At 45.9% G+C, this 14,529-nt stretch overlaps 1 protein-coding gene and 1 long non-coding RNA gene across 2 annotated transcripts; both read left to right on the forward strand.

Annotated features, from left to right (window-relative positions):
* Window positions 1-1,205: 1,205 nt before the first annotated feature.
* LOC114669925 (uncharacterized) lies at window positions 1,206-3,484 on the forward strand. Its single transcript, XR_003719241.2, has 3 exons — window positions 1,206-2,050; window positions 2,440-2,641; window positions 3,346-3,484. It is a non-coding gene; the product is annotated as an uncharacterized LOC114669925 (long non-coding RNA).
* Window positions 3,485-4,866: 1,382 nt separating this feature from the next.
* LOC144331004 (fatty acyl-CoA reductase 2-like) lies at window positions 4,867-12,310 on the forward strand. The gene is made up of 3 exons (XM_077945540.1): window positions 4,867-5,064; window positions 10,639-10,808; window positions 12,057-12,310. Exons 1-3 carry the CDS (start codon window positions 4,965-4,967, stop codon window positions 12,123-12,125), a joined length of 339 nt encoding a protein of 112 aa, XP_077801666.1. The 5' UTR covers window positions 4,867-4,964; the 3' UTR covers window positions 12,126-12,310.
* Window positions 12,311-14,529: the final 2,219 nt, after the last annotated feature.

A 14,529-nucleotide genomic window follows, 5' to 3' on the forward strand; every position in this document is an offset into this window, starting at 1 on the left:
GGTTCGGCCCCAATATTTGTCCTTCCCTGGCTCCTTCTGATTCAGGGCCATCAGGGCCCTGGAGCCCAAGACTCAGCATCCAAGGTCTCCTCCAGGAATCCAGGCAGCTCAGCATACTTTATCGCGTGTCATCTGAGAGCAAACATGTAAAATCAGATGCACAGAAAAATGACTCAAAGTGCTTACTGACTAGAAGAAATCTAGGAGCAGCAAGAAGGTAATGCGGAAAGGGAGGGACCTCCATGACTAGTGTCTGCAGAGCCAGGGGTACAGGCGCCCAGTGCTGTGGCCTGGCACCAGCTGACTCTCAGAGGGTGGGTGGCACACTGTCCTTACCCAGAGGACAGCAGGCCTGGTCACCAGCTTTTCTACCTGTCCCTGTAAGCATCACATTGCTGGAGGAGAATTTCATCCCAGAGCTTGGACCATCCTTAGCTGAGGGGCTAGGGCTTGTCTCTTGGTGACGTAAATGAAAAAACAGGTCCAGATCAGAGTTCCTGACATTGAACACTCATCCGTTCTTTGAATCATGGGAGGGGAGGCCTGGTACTAGGTGGACCTAACCTCTTTGAGGAACCACAGAGCCCAAGGCTGGAAACCTCCAGAATCCTCCACCCCCGATCCTCCCTGGGACCCCTGTGTCCTGTCTCACTGAGCTCTCTCCCCGGGGACCCTTGTGGCCTGTCTCACCGAGCTCTCTCCCCGGGGACCTCTGTGGCCTGTCTCACCGAGCACTCTTCCCTCTGTAGATGTCTCGGCTGCTCTGTGAGGGAGTTCCCTTTCAGGTGTGGGGCAGGGCATGGCCACTCCTGCTGGATGTCTAGATGGTGGAAACCAAGGGCCTAGGGAAATACCAGGTACAGCCTTTCCACGCTCATCCAGTGCAGGACAAACAGGCCAGGCGGTGTCAGGAGCCCAGATCTCCAGCTGGAGGAAACATCAACCCTGCAGTGGGAACAGGGGCCCATTGTACATCCTAGGCACAGACACCACAGGTAAGCTGGGCTTGGTACCTACCCCTCCCCGGATACAGAAAGAAGCCAAACGAGGAGTTTTGTGCAGAATGAAGCCTCCTTCCTTCCAGAAGCACTGCTGACTGTTTGGCGGTTGCCATTTGTGGCAGTGGGCCTTTTGTTTATTCTGAGGTTGGGCTGGTTTCTCCTCTTGGCCCTGACCTACAGATTTTAAAGGAGAACAGCGAGAGGTCCCCAGGAAACATCCACAGATGGCATTGGAAATAAGTCACCTTCTGAGAAGCATGTCATGTTCTGGGAGGGCTAAGGCATCGAGTAAGGCCTATGGGGTTGGAGGATCCCTGGGCAGGTGGGGCAATCCACAGCCTTGGGTTCTTCCCATGGGAATCGGGAGGTCCTGAGGCAGAGGCAGTGGTCCCACAGGAGGAGTCACAGAGCCACCAAGGGCTCTTCTGGCCCAGGGAGCAGTCAACACCATGGACTGAACACCTGCTGGGTTCAAAGTCCTGGTCCAGACTGGGGCATGTGGGGCCAGGAGGGAACTCGGAGTGGAAGACAGAGAGACAAGTGTGCTCAGAGGGCAGCCGTTTCTGGAAGTAGTGTGGTCCAGAGATTTTGGCTGGGAAGGGCTTCCAGGGTTTCATATGTGTTGTGGAGCTGCTTCCTCTCCCCAGCCTCACCCTGCAGAAATGCCAGTGAATACGTTGCCGCCATCTTGGAGCTCAGTGCCCTCATAGTGTAACGGCAGCAGCAGATCTGCCTGTGCACGGACTTCCTGTACTACCTCATTCCTGAGGAGCAATGCTTCTGCAGGGCCTCTGACTTGGTGCACAACTTCAGACACCATCATCCTGGAGCAGTACTGCACCCTCACTAGCCAGGGTGTTGATGACTTCCTCAAGGCCAAGGCCACGTTCAAGGCTTCTGACTTCATTGAGGCACTTGTGCTGAGAGAGGCGGGCTTCTCCGGGATCTTAATTCAGGAGGTAGAATGGAGCTTGGGATCAAGCATCTGATGAAAGAACTTGCACTTCATCTGGAAGGCTCTGGGGAGCCATGGAAGATGCTGGATAAAGGTGTGACAGTCAGATTCATCTTAGAGATGACTGTAGAAGGCTGCCTAGGAATGAACAAGAGCCAGGAGACCAGGGAGGGAGCTTGTGGGGCAGGCCTGGAGATAGCAAGGGAGGGATCCTGCTTGGATGAAAGGTCTTCAGGCACTGTCTCAGGTTACACTCAGGTGCCCTCAGAGCTAGTACGTTCAGAGTCTTGCCTCCAGGATGAAAATGGGAAGGAGTTGTCAGACGAGGACATAGAAATGGAGGCTGGCATATTCATGAATGCCGGTGGTGGTCTCGGTGTGGGACTACTGTGGGAACAGGGGTCCTTCCATTCAGGGATGTGGTGGATGGACCTACATCACTCCATTCTGCCCTTCTTTTCCCTCTTCTCATTCTCCCAAAAGCCTCAGTGCATAAGTGCTGTTCATCCTCTGGTGCTGAAGCAGCCAAGAGTCACAAGCCTGTCTGGCTGCCTCTGGGTATGACAGCAGAGCCAGTGGCCTCTACTGGATCCTGTACAACTTCACAAGACACCCAGACACCGGGAGTGCTGCCAGCATGTGGTGCAACAATCCTGAGGGGCCACAGTCCTGAAGACATTGAATGGTGGGTGCAGGGCCTCATGGCCTGTTCCCCAGCCCCTCTCATTGGCTCTGGTCCAGGTGGTGAAGGGGGAAAATGTTTTTGTCAGTTCTGCTATGATTGCCTAGCAAGAAAAGGAGCAGAGCCCAGGAGCAGTAAAATCAGTTAGTAAAGTCAGTTTTCTTTTCTGAACTACATTTCTGCCATCTGTAAGTTGAGGGGAATTCCTTCTACCCTACGAGGCTGCTTGGGGAATGACTGACAGTGTGTGTAGAGCAGGTACCACCAGCAGGCATTTGGTGTCCAGACCGCTCCTCTTCCCTCTTGATTTTCTGACTGCATTTGCATTTTGTTCCCAAGACCTTCACTCCCCTTAATTTTGCTCTTCCCTCTGATTCCCACCTTATCTTCTATCCCATGGATTCACCAGGATCTGAGTGGGTAACAGTCATGTATGCATGTGTGTGTATGTACATATACCCTGTGTTGGTGTTGGAGTGTGGTGTGTGTGTGTGTGTGTCAGAGGGAGAGAGAGAGAGAGAGAGAAAGAATGTGTGTGAGAGAGAAGAGGGAGAGAAAGAATGTGTGTGTGCATGAGAGAGAGAGAGGGGGAGAGAGCAATAGAGAGAGAGAGAGAGGGAATGTGTGTGTGTGTGTGTGTGTGTGTGTGTGTGTGTGTGTGTGTGTGTGTGTTGGGGTCACTGAGGGACTGAAATTCTCCACCCCAGGCTGTGCTCATTGCTGGAAGTGCTGTCAGGGCCCTTGCCGTTGACCCTCCAGGTCTCATTCTTGCAGTGCAGGCAGGGCATTCTGGAGGAATCATGCCCTTGGAAGAAGCCCTGAGAAGTGACTGGTAGGTAAGAGTGGATAAATACCCAAACTCCCTTGCTCTGAGTAGGATGACTCTGAGACACATGTTCTATGCTGTGTCTCAGAGGTACCCGGCAGGGCTGAGTCCTGACTGACCACAGTGGAAACTTTCTTGATGAAGGTCCCTTTAACTGCTGCATTCCATTCCTGTTTCAGTTCTCCACTCCTGTACTAGTGTTTCCTGCAATTAGTACCCTAAGGAAGAACTGGCAGCATAATTGCTGTCCTAGAGTCATCTCCAGATAAAATTTTTATACTTGAATCTTTGCCTCAGGATCTACTTCCAGGAAACTCAAACTAAGACACACATTTTTATTTCAGCTCCTCCAATCTTCATAGACCTGTCACTGTGCTGTTTTTACCAAAAATGATCATGAGGATCAGAGAGGGAAAGTCACTTGCCTAAAGTCACACAGCTGAACAGTGGTGGAGTTCAACTTTGACCATGGGCTGTCTGATCCCAAGGTGTATACTTGTTCCTCTCCCAAGAGACTCCTCTCTTATCAGGCTCAAATGAATGAAAAGAGGATGTTAAAGGTAGGATCTCTGAAGCCTGTGCCAGAGGAACCCCAGCTCATTGCTGGCGCCTGTGTTCTCATTCTTACCTCATTAAGAGTAAAGTTTATTGAGTTTATTAAGTATCTTTAGTGAGAACTGGGACCAAACAGATTTTCTGACTCTAAAAGAGATATTTTTACAGGAACAGATATATACCTATAAGTATACAGACACGCATACACGTATTTCTTTACTGATCATAATTCATGTCAATTAGTCCTTATTAGAATGTGGGATGTATAAATGTAAGATAATTTTCATGTTAAAATTGACAGATACATATTTAAATAGTCCTAAAGGAATTTAGTTATTTTTCTTTTAGAATTTTCCATTTTTAATGTTATTTTTATGAGAAACTATGTAACTTTATTGATAATACATGCAATAACCCTTCGTTTTTCACATTGAAAATACAATGTTTTCTGCAAATAATTAAAGCCTAATTTTGTATTAGCATTTTAAATTTTCAATCTTTTTTATTATTATTATACTTTTAAGTTCTGGGACATATGTGGAGAATGTGCAGGTTTGTTACATAGGTATACACAGGACAGGGTAGTTTGCTGCACCCATCAACCTGTCATCGACATTCGGTGCTACATTAGGATGTGGAGAAATAGGAACGCTTTCACGCTGTTGGTGGGAGTGTGAATGAGTTCAACCGTTGTGCAAGACAGTGTGGCGATTCCTCAAGGATCTAGAACCAGAAATACAATTTGACCCAGCAATCCCATTACTGGGTATATACCCAAAGGATTATAAATCATTCTACTAAAAGACACATGTGCACGTATGTTTATTGCAGCACTGTTCCCAATAGCAAAGACTTGGAACCAACCCAAATCCCCATCAGTGATAGACTGGGTAAAGAAAATGTGGCACATATATACCATGGAATACTCTGCAGCCATACAAAAGCATGAGTTCATGTCCTTTGCAGGACATGGATGAAGCTGGAAGCCATCATTCTCAGCAAACTAACACAGGAACAGAAAACCAAACACCACATGTTCTCACTGGTAAGTGGGAGTTGAACAATGAGAACAAATGGGCACAGGGAGGGGAACATCACACACTGGAACCTGTCAGTGGGTGGGGCGCTAGGGGAGGGATAGCATTAGGGGGTTTAATAATTTTAAAATTCAATTCTAGTGAAATTTTTACTCCAAGAAGCCATGTGTTTTTGAGAGCTAATCCTGATATATTCAAATCTTAATGACTTAAGTTGATGGAGCGAACTTCTTTTAAATTAGTGATTCCCTAATTTCCCTGACTGTTGGAATTTCCAGGGCATGTTGAAAACACAGATTATCCAGACTCTTACCTCTGCAGATGTATTTAGTGGTTCTAAAATGGCACCAAGGGACCTGGATTTTTCCCAGGGTCCCTGTGTAATTCACACTCATGAACAGGCAAGTTTGGGAAATAGTGCCTTAAGGAGATTTTTCACTGAGCAGTCTTCATTTGAAATGAAGATCATTTATCTTCTAATAACCATGCTTCCTCTTTCTCCTGCTCTCTTTATCTCCTGCTGTCTTTCAGTTCCTAGAAGCTTTAATTGAATGACAGATCCTAGTATATCTGTACCTACTAAAAACCACACTTCTGAAGCGACATGGCCACCAGAAGCCACAGCTAGTCTGCCATGTAAAAAAGGAAAGGTTCATGTGCCCTGAGGGTACAGGGGTGAGAGGCAGGGGAATGAAGACCCCCACAGCCAGCAGCAGTGGCCCTCATCACAGCCCTCTGGGAGATATGAAAGGAGGTCAGACGGTGGACAGTAGTCTTGCCTTCGTGCTATAGAACACGTTGTTAACACCAAAAAAGCTGATCTCTTCTAGGGGAATGGTGAAAGCTGATGCTAGCACTTGTGCTTTTTGTTTGTTTGTTTGAGATTGAGTCTTGCTCTTGTTGCCCAGGCTGGAGTGCAATGCATGATCTCAGCTCACTGCAACCTCTGCCTCCTCCTGGGTTCAAGCGATTCTCCTGCATCAGCCTCCTGAGTAGCTGGGATTACAGGTGCCCACCACCATGCCTGACTAATTTTTTATTTTTAGTAGAGATAGGATTTCGCCATGTTGGCGAGGCTGGTCTCCAACTCCTGACCTCGGCCAAAGTGTTGGGATTACAGGCGTGAGCCATTGTGCCCAGCCTGTGATTTAATTTAATTTAATAATTGCACCGCTTCAAAATGACAGCTAAGTAGCTGACATAAAAATGAAAATTCTGTGTACTTTGATGTTAGCAGGCTTAATATACAAACCAGAATATGATGAAATTTTTCTTAATCAAACTGAATAGTTTTCACATAGGCAGGCCATTGGCAGGCCATTCAGCATCTGGCTTATGTTTGGGCCAGGCTGGGTGCTTTATAAAAGTCTGGAGGGAAATACAGAGGCCAATTCTCCATAAGCATTAGACTCAGAAATACCTTGCTTCCCAGTGAAAAGTTTAAATTGACTTTCCCGCCACCTTCATCAAACTGAGGTTGGTCAACACTTATCACCACTGCCACTGGACACTTTGACTTCCAATTTTGCTACCTGCTCTACAAAGATACCCCCTTCCTTCCTTTCCTGCATTCTCCCTACAACCTCATCTTCTTTTGAGTTCATCCACTCTGTCTCATCATTGTCCATCTCTGCTTCCCAAAACCTTATATAGTACAGAAATTGACCAATCAAGATTACAGTGTCGAAGAGCATCCGTTTACTGAATAAGGCAGCTGGCTCCTGGGGGCAGAAAAATGATTAGACACAGAGATAAAAATCATAATCCCTACTCTCCTGGATTCACTGTCCAATGGGGAGACAGACACATAAGCAAATGCAACTTGATAACTACAACAGTCAAGTGAATTATATAATCCCGACTGGAGAAAGAGAGCAAATGTTATCATAAGACAGTGTGTCCAGTACTTACTCTCTAACAGATTTCCTGATGAACGTCTAGGCTTGCCAACTTGTTGCATAAGAAAATTGGAACATGGGGGAGGGGAAGTACGTATGCTTCTTGGTATTTCAATCCATAAATGCATAAATAATGTAACTATTAATGATATCATCATGTTGATTCAATAAGTTTGAAACCAAAATTGAGAGTCATCTTTAGAAGAAACTGTGTATGTGTCTATGTGTGTACACATGTAAATATACACATATTGCTTTCTGAAATTTTCAATGACTTTGTGCTTCTTCTGAAGCAATTCAAGTTTAGCATTTGAGATCCATGGGTCAAAATATCTTCCTGAGTGTACTGAAGAACATTTAGATTAATTTCAGACATGTATTTTGGTTTACATAGTGTTTTTTATCCATACTAACTTATTTACTGTGTTTAAAATAAATTGAGAATAACAGCAGCAACCCTGAGTTGAGTGAAAGTCCTGAGAAGGGCATTGCCCAACCAGTGCATGTGCATGTTTACACTAATCTCCTGTCTGAACCTTGGAAGTGGCTCAATGAGCTAGCAGATGATCTCTTTGGCTGTATTACAAATGATACTTTATTTTTATTTGTTTCATTCATTCATTCATTCATTCATTCACTCATTCATTTTGAGACAGGGTCTCACTCTGTCACCCAGGCTGGAGTATGGTGATGCAATTATAGCTCCCTGCAGCCTTCAACTCCCAGGCTCAAGCAATCCTCCTGCCTCAGCCTCCTGAGTAGCTGGGACTACAGGTGCACACCACCATGCCCAACTAATCTTTAAAACTTTTTTTGTAGAGACTGGGTCTTATTATGTTGCCCAGGCTGGTCTCAAACTCTTGGACTCAAGCGATCCTCCTTCCTTGGCCTCTCAAACTGCTGGGATTACAGGTTTGAGCTACTACATGTGGCCAGAAATGACATTTTAAAACCAACTATTACCTATGCAGACATATGATGCTCTCCGGTTGTTTTATTTAAAAATGGGAACGCCTTAGGTTTATTGGCTCATTTTGTTTTATCAAAGAGCTTAAATGCAGTTGTGAATATTTCTGTTTACCCTCATAATAGCCTGAAAATTTACAATGAATATAATTATTGCCATTTTCACAAGTAGAATTAGAATAAGATAAAACAGTGGAATACAGGTGTAGCTAAGAGTAGCAGAGGTAAGCCATCTATAGAATATTAAAATTTCTTCCATGTGCATTGTTAGAAATCTATGAAACCAAAATTTTTTCATGCCTGTAATCCCAGCACTTTGGGAGGCCAAGGCGGGCAGCTTACCTAAGGTCAGGAGTTCGAGACTAGCCTGGCCAACATGGTGAAACCCCGTCTCTACTAAAAGTACAAAAATTAGCCGGGTGTGCTGGTGGGCGCCTGTAATCCCAGCTACTCAGGAGGCTGAGGCAGGAGAATTGCTTGAACCTGGGAAGTGGAGATTGCAGTGAGATGAGATTTCACCACTGCACTCCAGCCTGGGTGACAAGAGTGAGGCCTCGTTTCAAAACAGCAACAACAACAACAAACAACAAACAACAAACAACAAACAACAAGAACAACAACAAAAAAACCCCAACATTTTCTAATACCAGCAAACTCACTAAGCTTTATGAGGCTCCCATTCCTGCAAGTATTATCCTTTCCATGTACCCCAACATTAATGACAGCAACCGATACTAGCCATGTGACATACAATCCCAGCACATTGTTGGGCTCTGATGTTTTCTAGGAATTTTTTCTTTACAGCTGTATTGAAATGAAGCTGTATTCCCTCAAGACCTGGTTTTTATAAACTCTCTATTCTTGCAGTTGAGGGAAAATAGTCTTAGGTCAGTCAATCCACTGTTGACCCAGAAATGGAATGAGGTAGGATTATTGTGAAGATGGAGAGGTGTCTGCAGCATCCTACACTCTTTCCCAGCCGCTAGGTGACCATATAATTAAAATATCCTTGATATTTCTGTGTAGTTTAAGTTGTTTTTAATTCTAGAACCTCTCAATCTTTCTCTATTCAATTTAAATGAAAAGGCATTTGAGTATCCAGAACACACTCAACACTCAGAAGCAAAGCAAGAAAAATGGAAACATAATGGTCAATGCCCAAGTTCTCCCCCAGGATCAAATGAGGATTAATACTGAGAATTGTGATTCTGAATAAGTCTTAACCTCATGAACATGTTAGTTGTTCAAAAATTTGTCATGTCAGCAAGGTGGTAACACTGAAGATTTTCTACAATCGAAATAGTATAGTTATGTTCTGTTGTATAAAATAGAAATAAATGTACCACATTCATCAGCAAAATCACACTAGCATATTCCAACAGCTTAATTTTTAAAAAGCTATGTTATATTAATAATTTAACCACATAGATCTGAGCTAGAATAAATGTTACATATTTAATTGACTAATTTTTTTGCTCTCTTAGAGAGCTGTAAATAGATTTTGGGGTTATCAATCAAATGGTTCTGACTTTTTTTTTTGAGATGGAGTCTTGCTCTGTCACCAGGCTGGAGTGCAGTGGCACAATCTCAGCTCACTGCAACCTCTGCTCCCTGGTTCAAGTGATTCTCCTGCCTCAGCCTCCTGAATAGCTGGGATTATGGGCACACACCACCATGCCCAGCTAATTTTTGTATTTTTAGTAGAGACGGGGTTTCACCACGTTGGCTAGAATGGTCTCAATCTCCCGACCTCATGATCTGCCCGCCGTGGCCTCCCAAAGTGCTGGGATTACAGGTGTGAGCCACTGTGCCCGGCTGGTTCTGACATATTTTTAAGAGAGATTAGGCTGATGCTATGGTAACTCAGTTATTCATGATACATGTCATCTTGAAAGTAGGAGTATTCAATATTCATGATTTTGAAGCTGTTTCAGAGTGCTATAATCACCCCACTTGGCAGACTTCAGAATTCGTTGAAAATCTCTGGAAATAATTACCAAGTTATTATCACAGGCTCTAAACAGACCTTCAAAATGCATTACATAGTATTGGTAAAACAGATCGTCAGTCTGCCAAAAGTAGTCACTTTGATTTGATTTGCCTTGAATGAAATTTTTAAAATGTAAAGCTAAAGTCTTCAGGATCACTGCACTGGGTTTCTATGGGACAACACTGAACAGGGCTGCCACTGAAACACCTTGGATGAGAGGCTCAAACTCCCTGAACACAGCATCCAGCACACTACTGGGAGAATGACTGGGACTCAAAAATGTGTGCAATGAATGTACTTATGAGCTTGTTGGAGAGGAAGTAAAGAGGTTGTATGTAATTACCTCAAATTAGTACTACTACAGAATAATCACTACTGGTAAAGTAAAAGTAGCACTAAAGTAGTACTAATAAAGTAGTACTAATAGCCCTACACTAGTAGTAGTAATAAAGTGGCATTGCTATTGATTCTATCCATCTATCTACCTACCTGTCTGGATGGGAGGGCACAGGATTTGACTGATAAGATTGGGCTTAGCAGTGAAAAGAGCTCATGTATGCTTTAAGCAGGTATGCACTCAAACTTGGTATCATGTGACTGTTCTGAATTCCAGAACCATGGCTAAAGGGTGGAAGTTTTGTTTGACTGTGTCTCACATTTTCCTTTTGGTCTATTGTCTAACACATGTTGCTAGAATTCATTTTACTCTGACTACCTTTTATGTACAGACAACGCTGTTATTGACGAGATCACACCCAAGCGGATCGGAGATTGGCCCAATACTTACACCTACACCAAGGCCTTGGGAGAAATGGTGGTGCAGCAGGAGAGCAGGAGCCTAACCATCGCCATCATAAGGCCCTCCATTGTGGGAGCAACGTGGCATAAGCCTTTCCCAGTAAGCCCACTTACCTGGATTCTGTGTTTTGCTTTCAAACTAAGGTTTTTCTAGCCCAATTATTTTCTGATGTCTTTCTTCTTCTCCTCAGGATTTATAGCTAAATGCAGCCAATCAAATATGAACCCATTATACTAGGGCAAAATCCCACTTTGGGATCATGAGGCTCTTTCTGGCAGTTACCCTGACTATCTTAGAGTTGGATGGAGATCTTAAATTAGCTTCTAACTACTCTAGTCTCAAAATTCCCATGGGTGATGTTTTTATATCTTGGCTTTCCCACTATAGCTTAAACAGACCAGAATGTTCTTGATGGCCAACTTGATAGTATTGCAACTAACTGCCAGGGTAAACAAGAGTTACAAAGCTCACAGAAGGATCTCAGTTTGGGAATAGTAATTTTTTTTAACCTCAGTATACTGCTGTGTCCTTCTGAAAGTACTTTGAATTATACTGTCTTCTTCAAAGCAGGTCTGTGAAGCTTTGGGGGCAGATAAATTCCAGTTCCACCACTTACTGGCAATGCGACATTTTTGAGTTGTTCTTTCCATAAAACAGGACAGATACTACTTTGGAGAGTTGGTTTAATGAGACAATGTATGAGGAGAGGAGTGCTCAGACTCTAGTAAAAGGCGGGTCCCTACTGAAAAGGCTCAATTAATATTAGTCCCTTCATCTTCTCCTCCCATATCTCTTGTCTCCCATTATACACATTTCAACTTTTATACTGTAAGGTAAAGAGACATAATAAGGTCAGCTGAATGGCTTGGGGCTTAGGAAACAAACTCAAAAAGACATTTCCCTCTAACTACTCTTAAGCATAATCTTTCCTGTAACATCTTTAAGCAAGTCAACACACATTATTACCAATCATGTTTTCAATGTTCTCCTAAGGAGGCTAAAATCAGGACTGAGGTGGAGAAGTATGGTTGGCGAATTGCTTAGCAGATCATGATATAAGGACAAGGTCCACCGTAGCCCTTAAGATGTCACAAAACGCTGCAAAACCATTCATGGCTCCTGCTATGAACAACAATCCTGGCCAAATTTTAATTATTGGACAAAGTGCACAAAATAGCCAATGCTTTGCCATTGATCTTTGGGATCTTAATAATACTGAATTAGATAGTTCTATTAGCTGGGGTCTCAGTGCCCTTGTTTGAAATTTATTGAGATTAGACTGCAGATGTTCCAAGATAACAACAATTTTCTAAAATGTGTAACCAATGGAAATCTTCTTTCTTTTAGGGTTGGGTTGATAATCTAAATGGACCTAGCCGACTCACTATTACGGTATGTATAGGGATGAAGAAATAACTCTGAAATGTAGTGGAGGAATAGTAACAGAATTCTTAGTGCTGGCTTAGCTTCATTGATCCAAAAACGTAAATGCTACTTTACTATCAATTGAAGCATATTATTTCAACTATTCTGGTTATAATATGAAGGCAGGATGAAATTATTTTTATTCTTTTAGAATTTTTTTATCAGGAAAACAGGTAAAGCGCTATCAATTACTATTTAAGAGTTCTATTTTGAAAAGTCTTTGAGAATTAAGGATTTTTCTTTTTTCTTTTTTAAAAAAAAAAAAACTTTTGCCGGGCGCGGTGGCTCAAGCCTGTAATCCCAGCACTTTGGGAGGCCGAGACGGGCGGATCACGAGGTCAGGAGATCGAGACCATCCTGGCTAACATGGTGAAACCCCGTCTCTACTAAAAAATACAAAAAACTAGCCGGGCGAGGTGGCGGGCGCCTGTAGTCCCAGCTACTCGGGAGGCTGAGGCAGGAGAATGGCGTGAACCCGGGAGGCGGAGCTTGCAGTGAGCTGAGATCTGGCCACTGCACTCCAGCCTGGGCGACAAAACAAGATTCCGTCTCAAAAAAAAAAAAAACAAAACAAAAAAACTTTTTTAAACTTAAAAATAAAACCAGCAAAAGTCTTATAAAAATGAAGCAAGTAGCCCAAAAAATGCCCACCTGCCGCTCTATATACAGTAATGCAATATTTGTCACAGTTTTGTACAATATTATAAAAAATGTCACAGACAGTACCAGTTAAGGCCCTTATTTCTCATAGGACATCAAGCCTTATGACCTGGTGGGGTGGGAGGGAAGATGCCACTTAATTATTGCACCATTTTGAGAAACAGAACTCGTCAAGGCAAATAGTGGTCTTTTCCCACCTGGCCTTAAGTCACAGATGGGGGCTGGGGCGGTGGCGTCGTCTTCAGACCCTCTGTAGCCACACTGTGCCCTGCCCGCTTCTCTGGGTGCAATAAATACCGGTCACAGTTTGGGAGGGGGCCTTGCGCAGGTGGGCGGGGGCGTCTGGGCTGCATGTGCCGCTTCCTGTACAGGGCAAGGTGGGCGGAGCGCGAGAAGGCGCGGTGGCACCAGTGGCCCTGAAATGGCCAGTGGCCCCTGTGCTTGGGGTGGCAGAGCCATAGCTTGTCTGAGTGAGCAGCTTCCCGCTGCATCCATCCCAGTGGCAGTGGTTCGGCTTGTCACTTGTGTGCTGCGCGGATGTGCCTTCGGGTGAGATCTCTTGCTGTGGGGCTTGCCCTAGCCTCACAGGCATACATGGTGGTGCCTTTCCCAGGCCAGGAGCGGCCGCCACTCTTGGGCTTGGCCTCCAGCAGCTCCAGCCGGGACGCCAGCGCCACCACGAGGAGACCGCGGGCGACTGGGGGTGCCAGGCCTAGGCCCAGGGCTGTGGCGGCGGCGCCAAAGCTACCGAAAACGGGCAGGGGTGGGGGTTGGGGAGCCGGGAGCTGGGGAGCGCCTCATAAAGGCCGGGTTGGGTGTCCTAAGCCAGCGCCACGGAAGGGCAGCGGGCAGGAGGGGCGCGGGCCAGTAGGGGCTGAGGGGCGGGTGTCGGGGGCGGCAGGGGGGACCCGGGACTTCGCATGCATGAAGCCGCCGGCCCGGGGCGCCCTCGTGTTTGAGGCCGCGAGGTCCATGGGTGAACCCGGGTGCGCCGTCCTGGCCGCCGCTGTCCGCTTCAGGGGGCCGGGCCTTGAACAGGCAGCTCGGCAGCGCCAGTAGAAAGCGGTTTAGCAGGCCAGGCGCGGTGGCTCAGGCCTGTAATCCTAGCACTTTGGGAGGCTGAGGCGGGCGGATCACGGGGTCGGGAGATCGAGACCATCCTGGCTAACGCGGTGAAACCGTAAAAAAAAAAAAAAAAAAAAAAACACGCACACACACCGTAAAAACACAAACACACACACACCGTAAACACACACACACACACACACACACACACACACACACACACACACTAGCCGGGTGAGGTGGCGGGCGCCTGTAGTCCAAGCTACTTGGGAGGCTGAGGCAGGCGAATGGCGTGAACCCAGGAGGCGGAGCTTGCAGTGAGCGGAGATCACGCCACTGCACTCCAGCCTGGGCGACAGAGCAAGGTTCCATCAAAAAAGAAAAGAAAAGAAACCGGCGGGCCATCCGCGGCGGGTCCAGCTCCGGTCGCAGCAGCTGGGACCCACACCAGGCCATTCACTGGGGTGCCATAGGGCAGCTGCGTGCAGTGTTTGGATAGCAGGACGCAGACGGCGGGGTCGCGGGGCTTCGGGGTGTCCTCGGCCCCAGGCCGTCCAGCCATGTGGACCAAATGAAGTCCCGCACGCCACGTGCTGAGGTACTAGTGGGTGCCCCTCGTGCGGGGTCAGCCCTCCTGCAGGCGGTGCTCACGGTACGGGCTGGCGAAAGT

The sequence above is a fragment of the Macaca mulatta genome, chromosome 9 (genome assembly GCF_049350105.2).
Source record: "Macaca mulatta isolate MMU2019108-1 chromosome 9, T2T-MMU8v2.0, whole genome shotgun sequence".
NCBI lineage: Eukaryota > Metazoa > Chordata > Mammalia > Primates > Cercopithecidae > Macaca > Macaca mulatta.

Excerpts from the sequence above, each read along its gene's own strand:
- LOC144331004 (XM_077945540.1), top strand. The coding sequence starts at position 4,965 with ATGAGTTCATGTCCTTTGCAGGACATGGATGAAGCTGGAAGCCATCAT. Across the intron at positions 5,065-10,638 it reads AACACCACATGTTCTCACTG|ACAACGCTGTTATTGACGAG; the intron begins GTAAGTGGGAGT and ends TTTTATGTACAG. Across the intron at positions 10,809-12,056 it reads CGTGGCATAAGCCTTTCCCA|GGTTGGGTTGATAATCTAAA; the intron begins GTAAGCCCACTT and ends TCTTTCTTTTAG.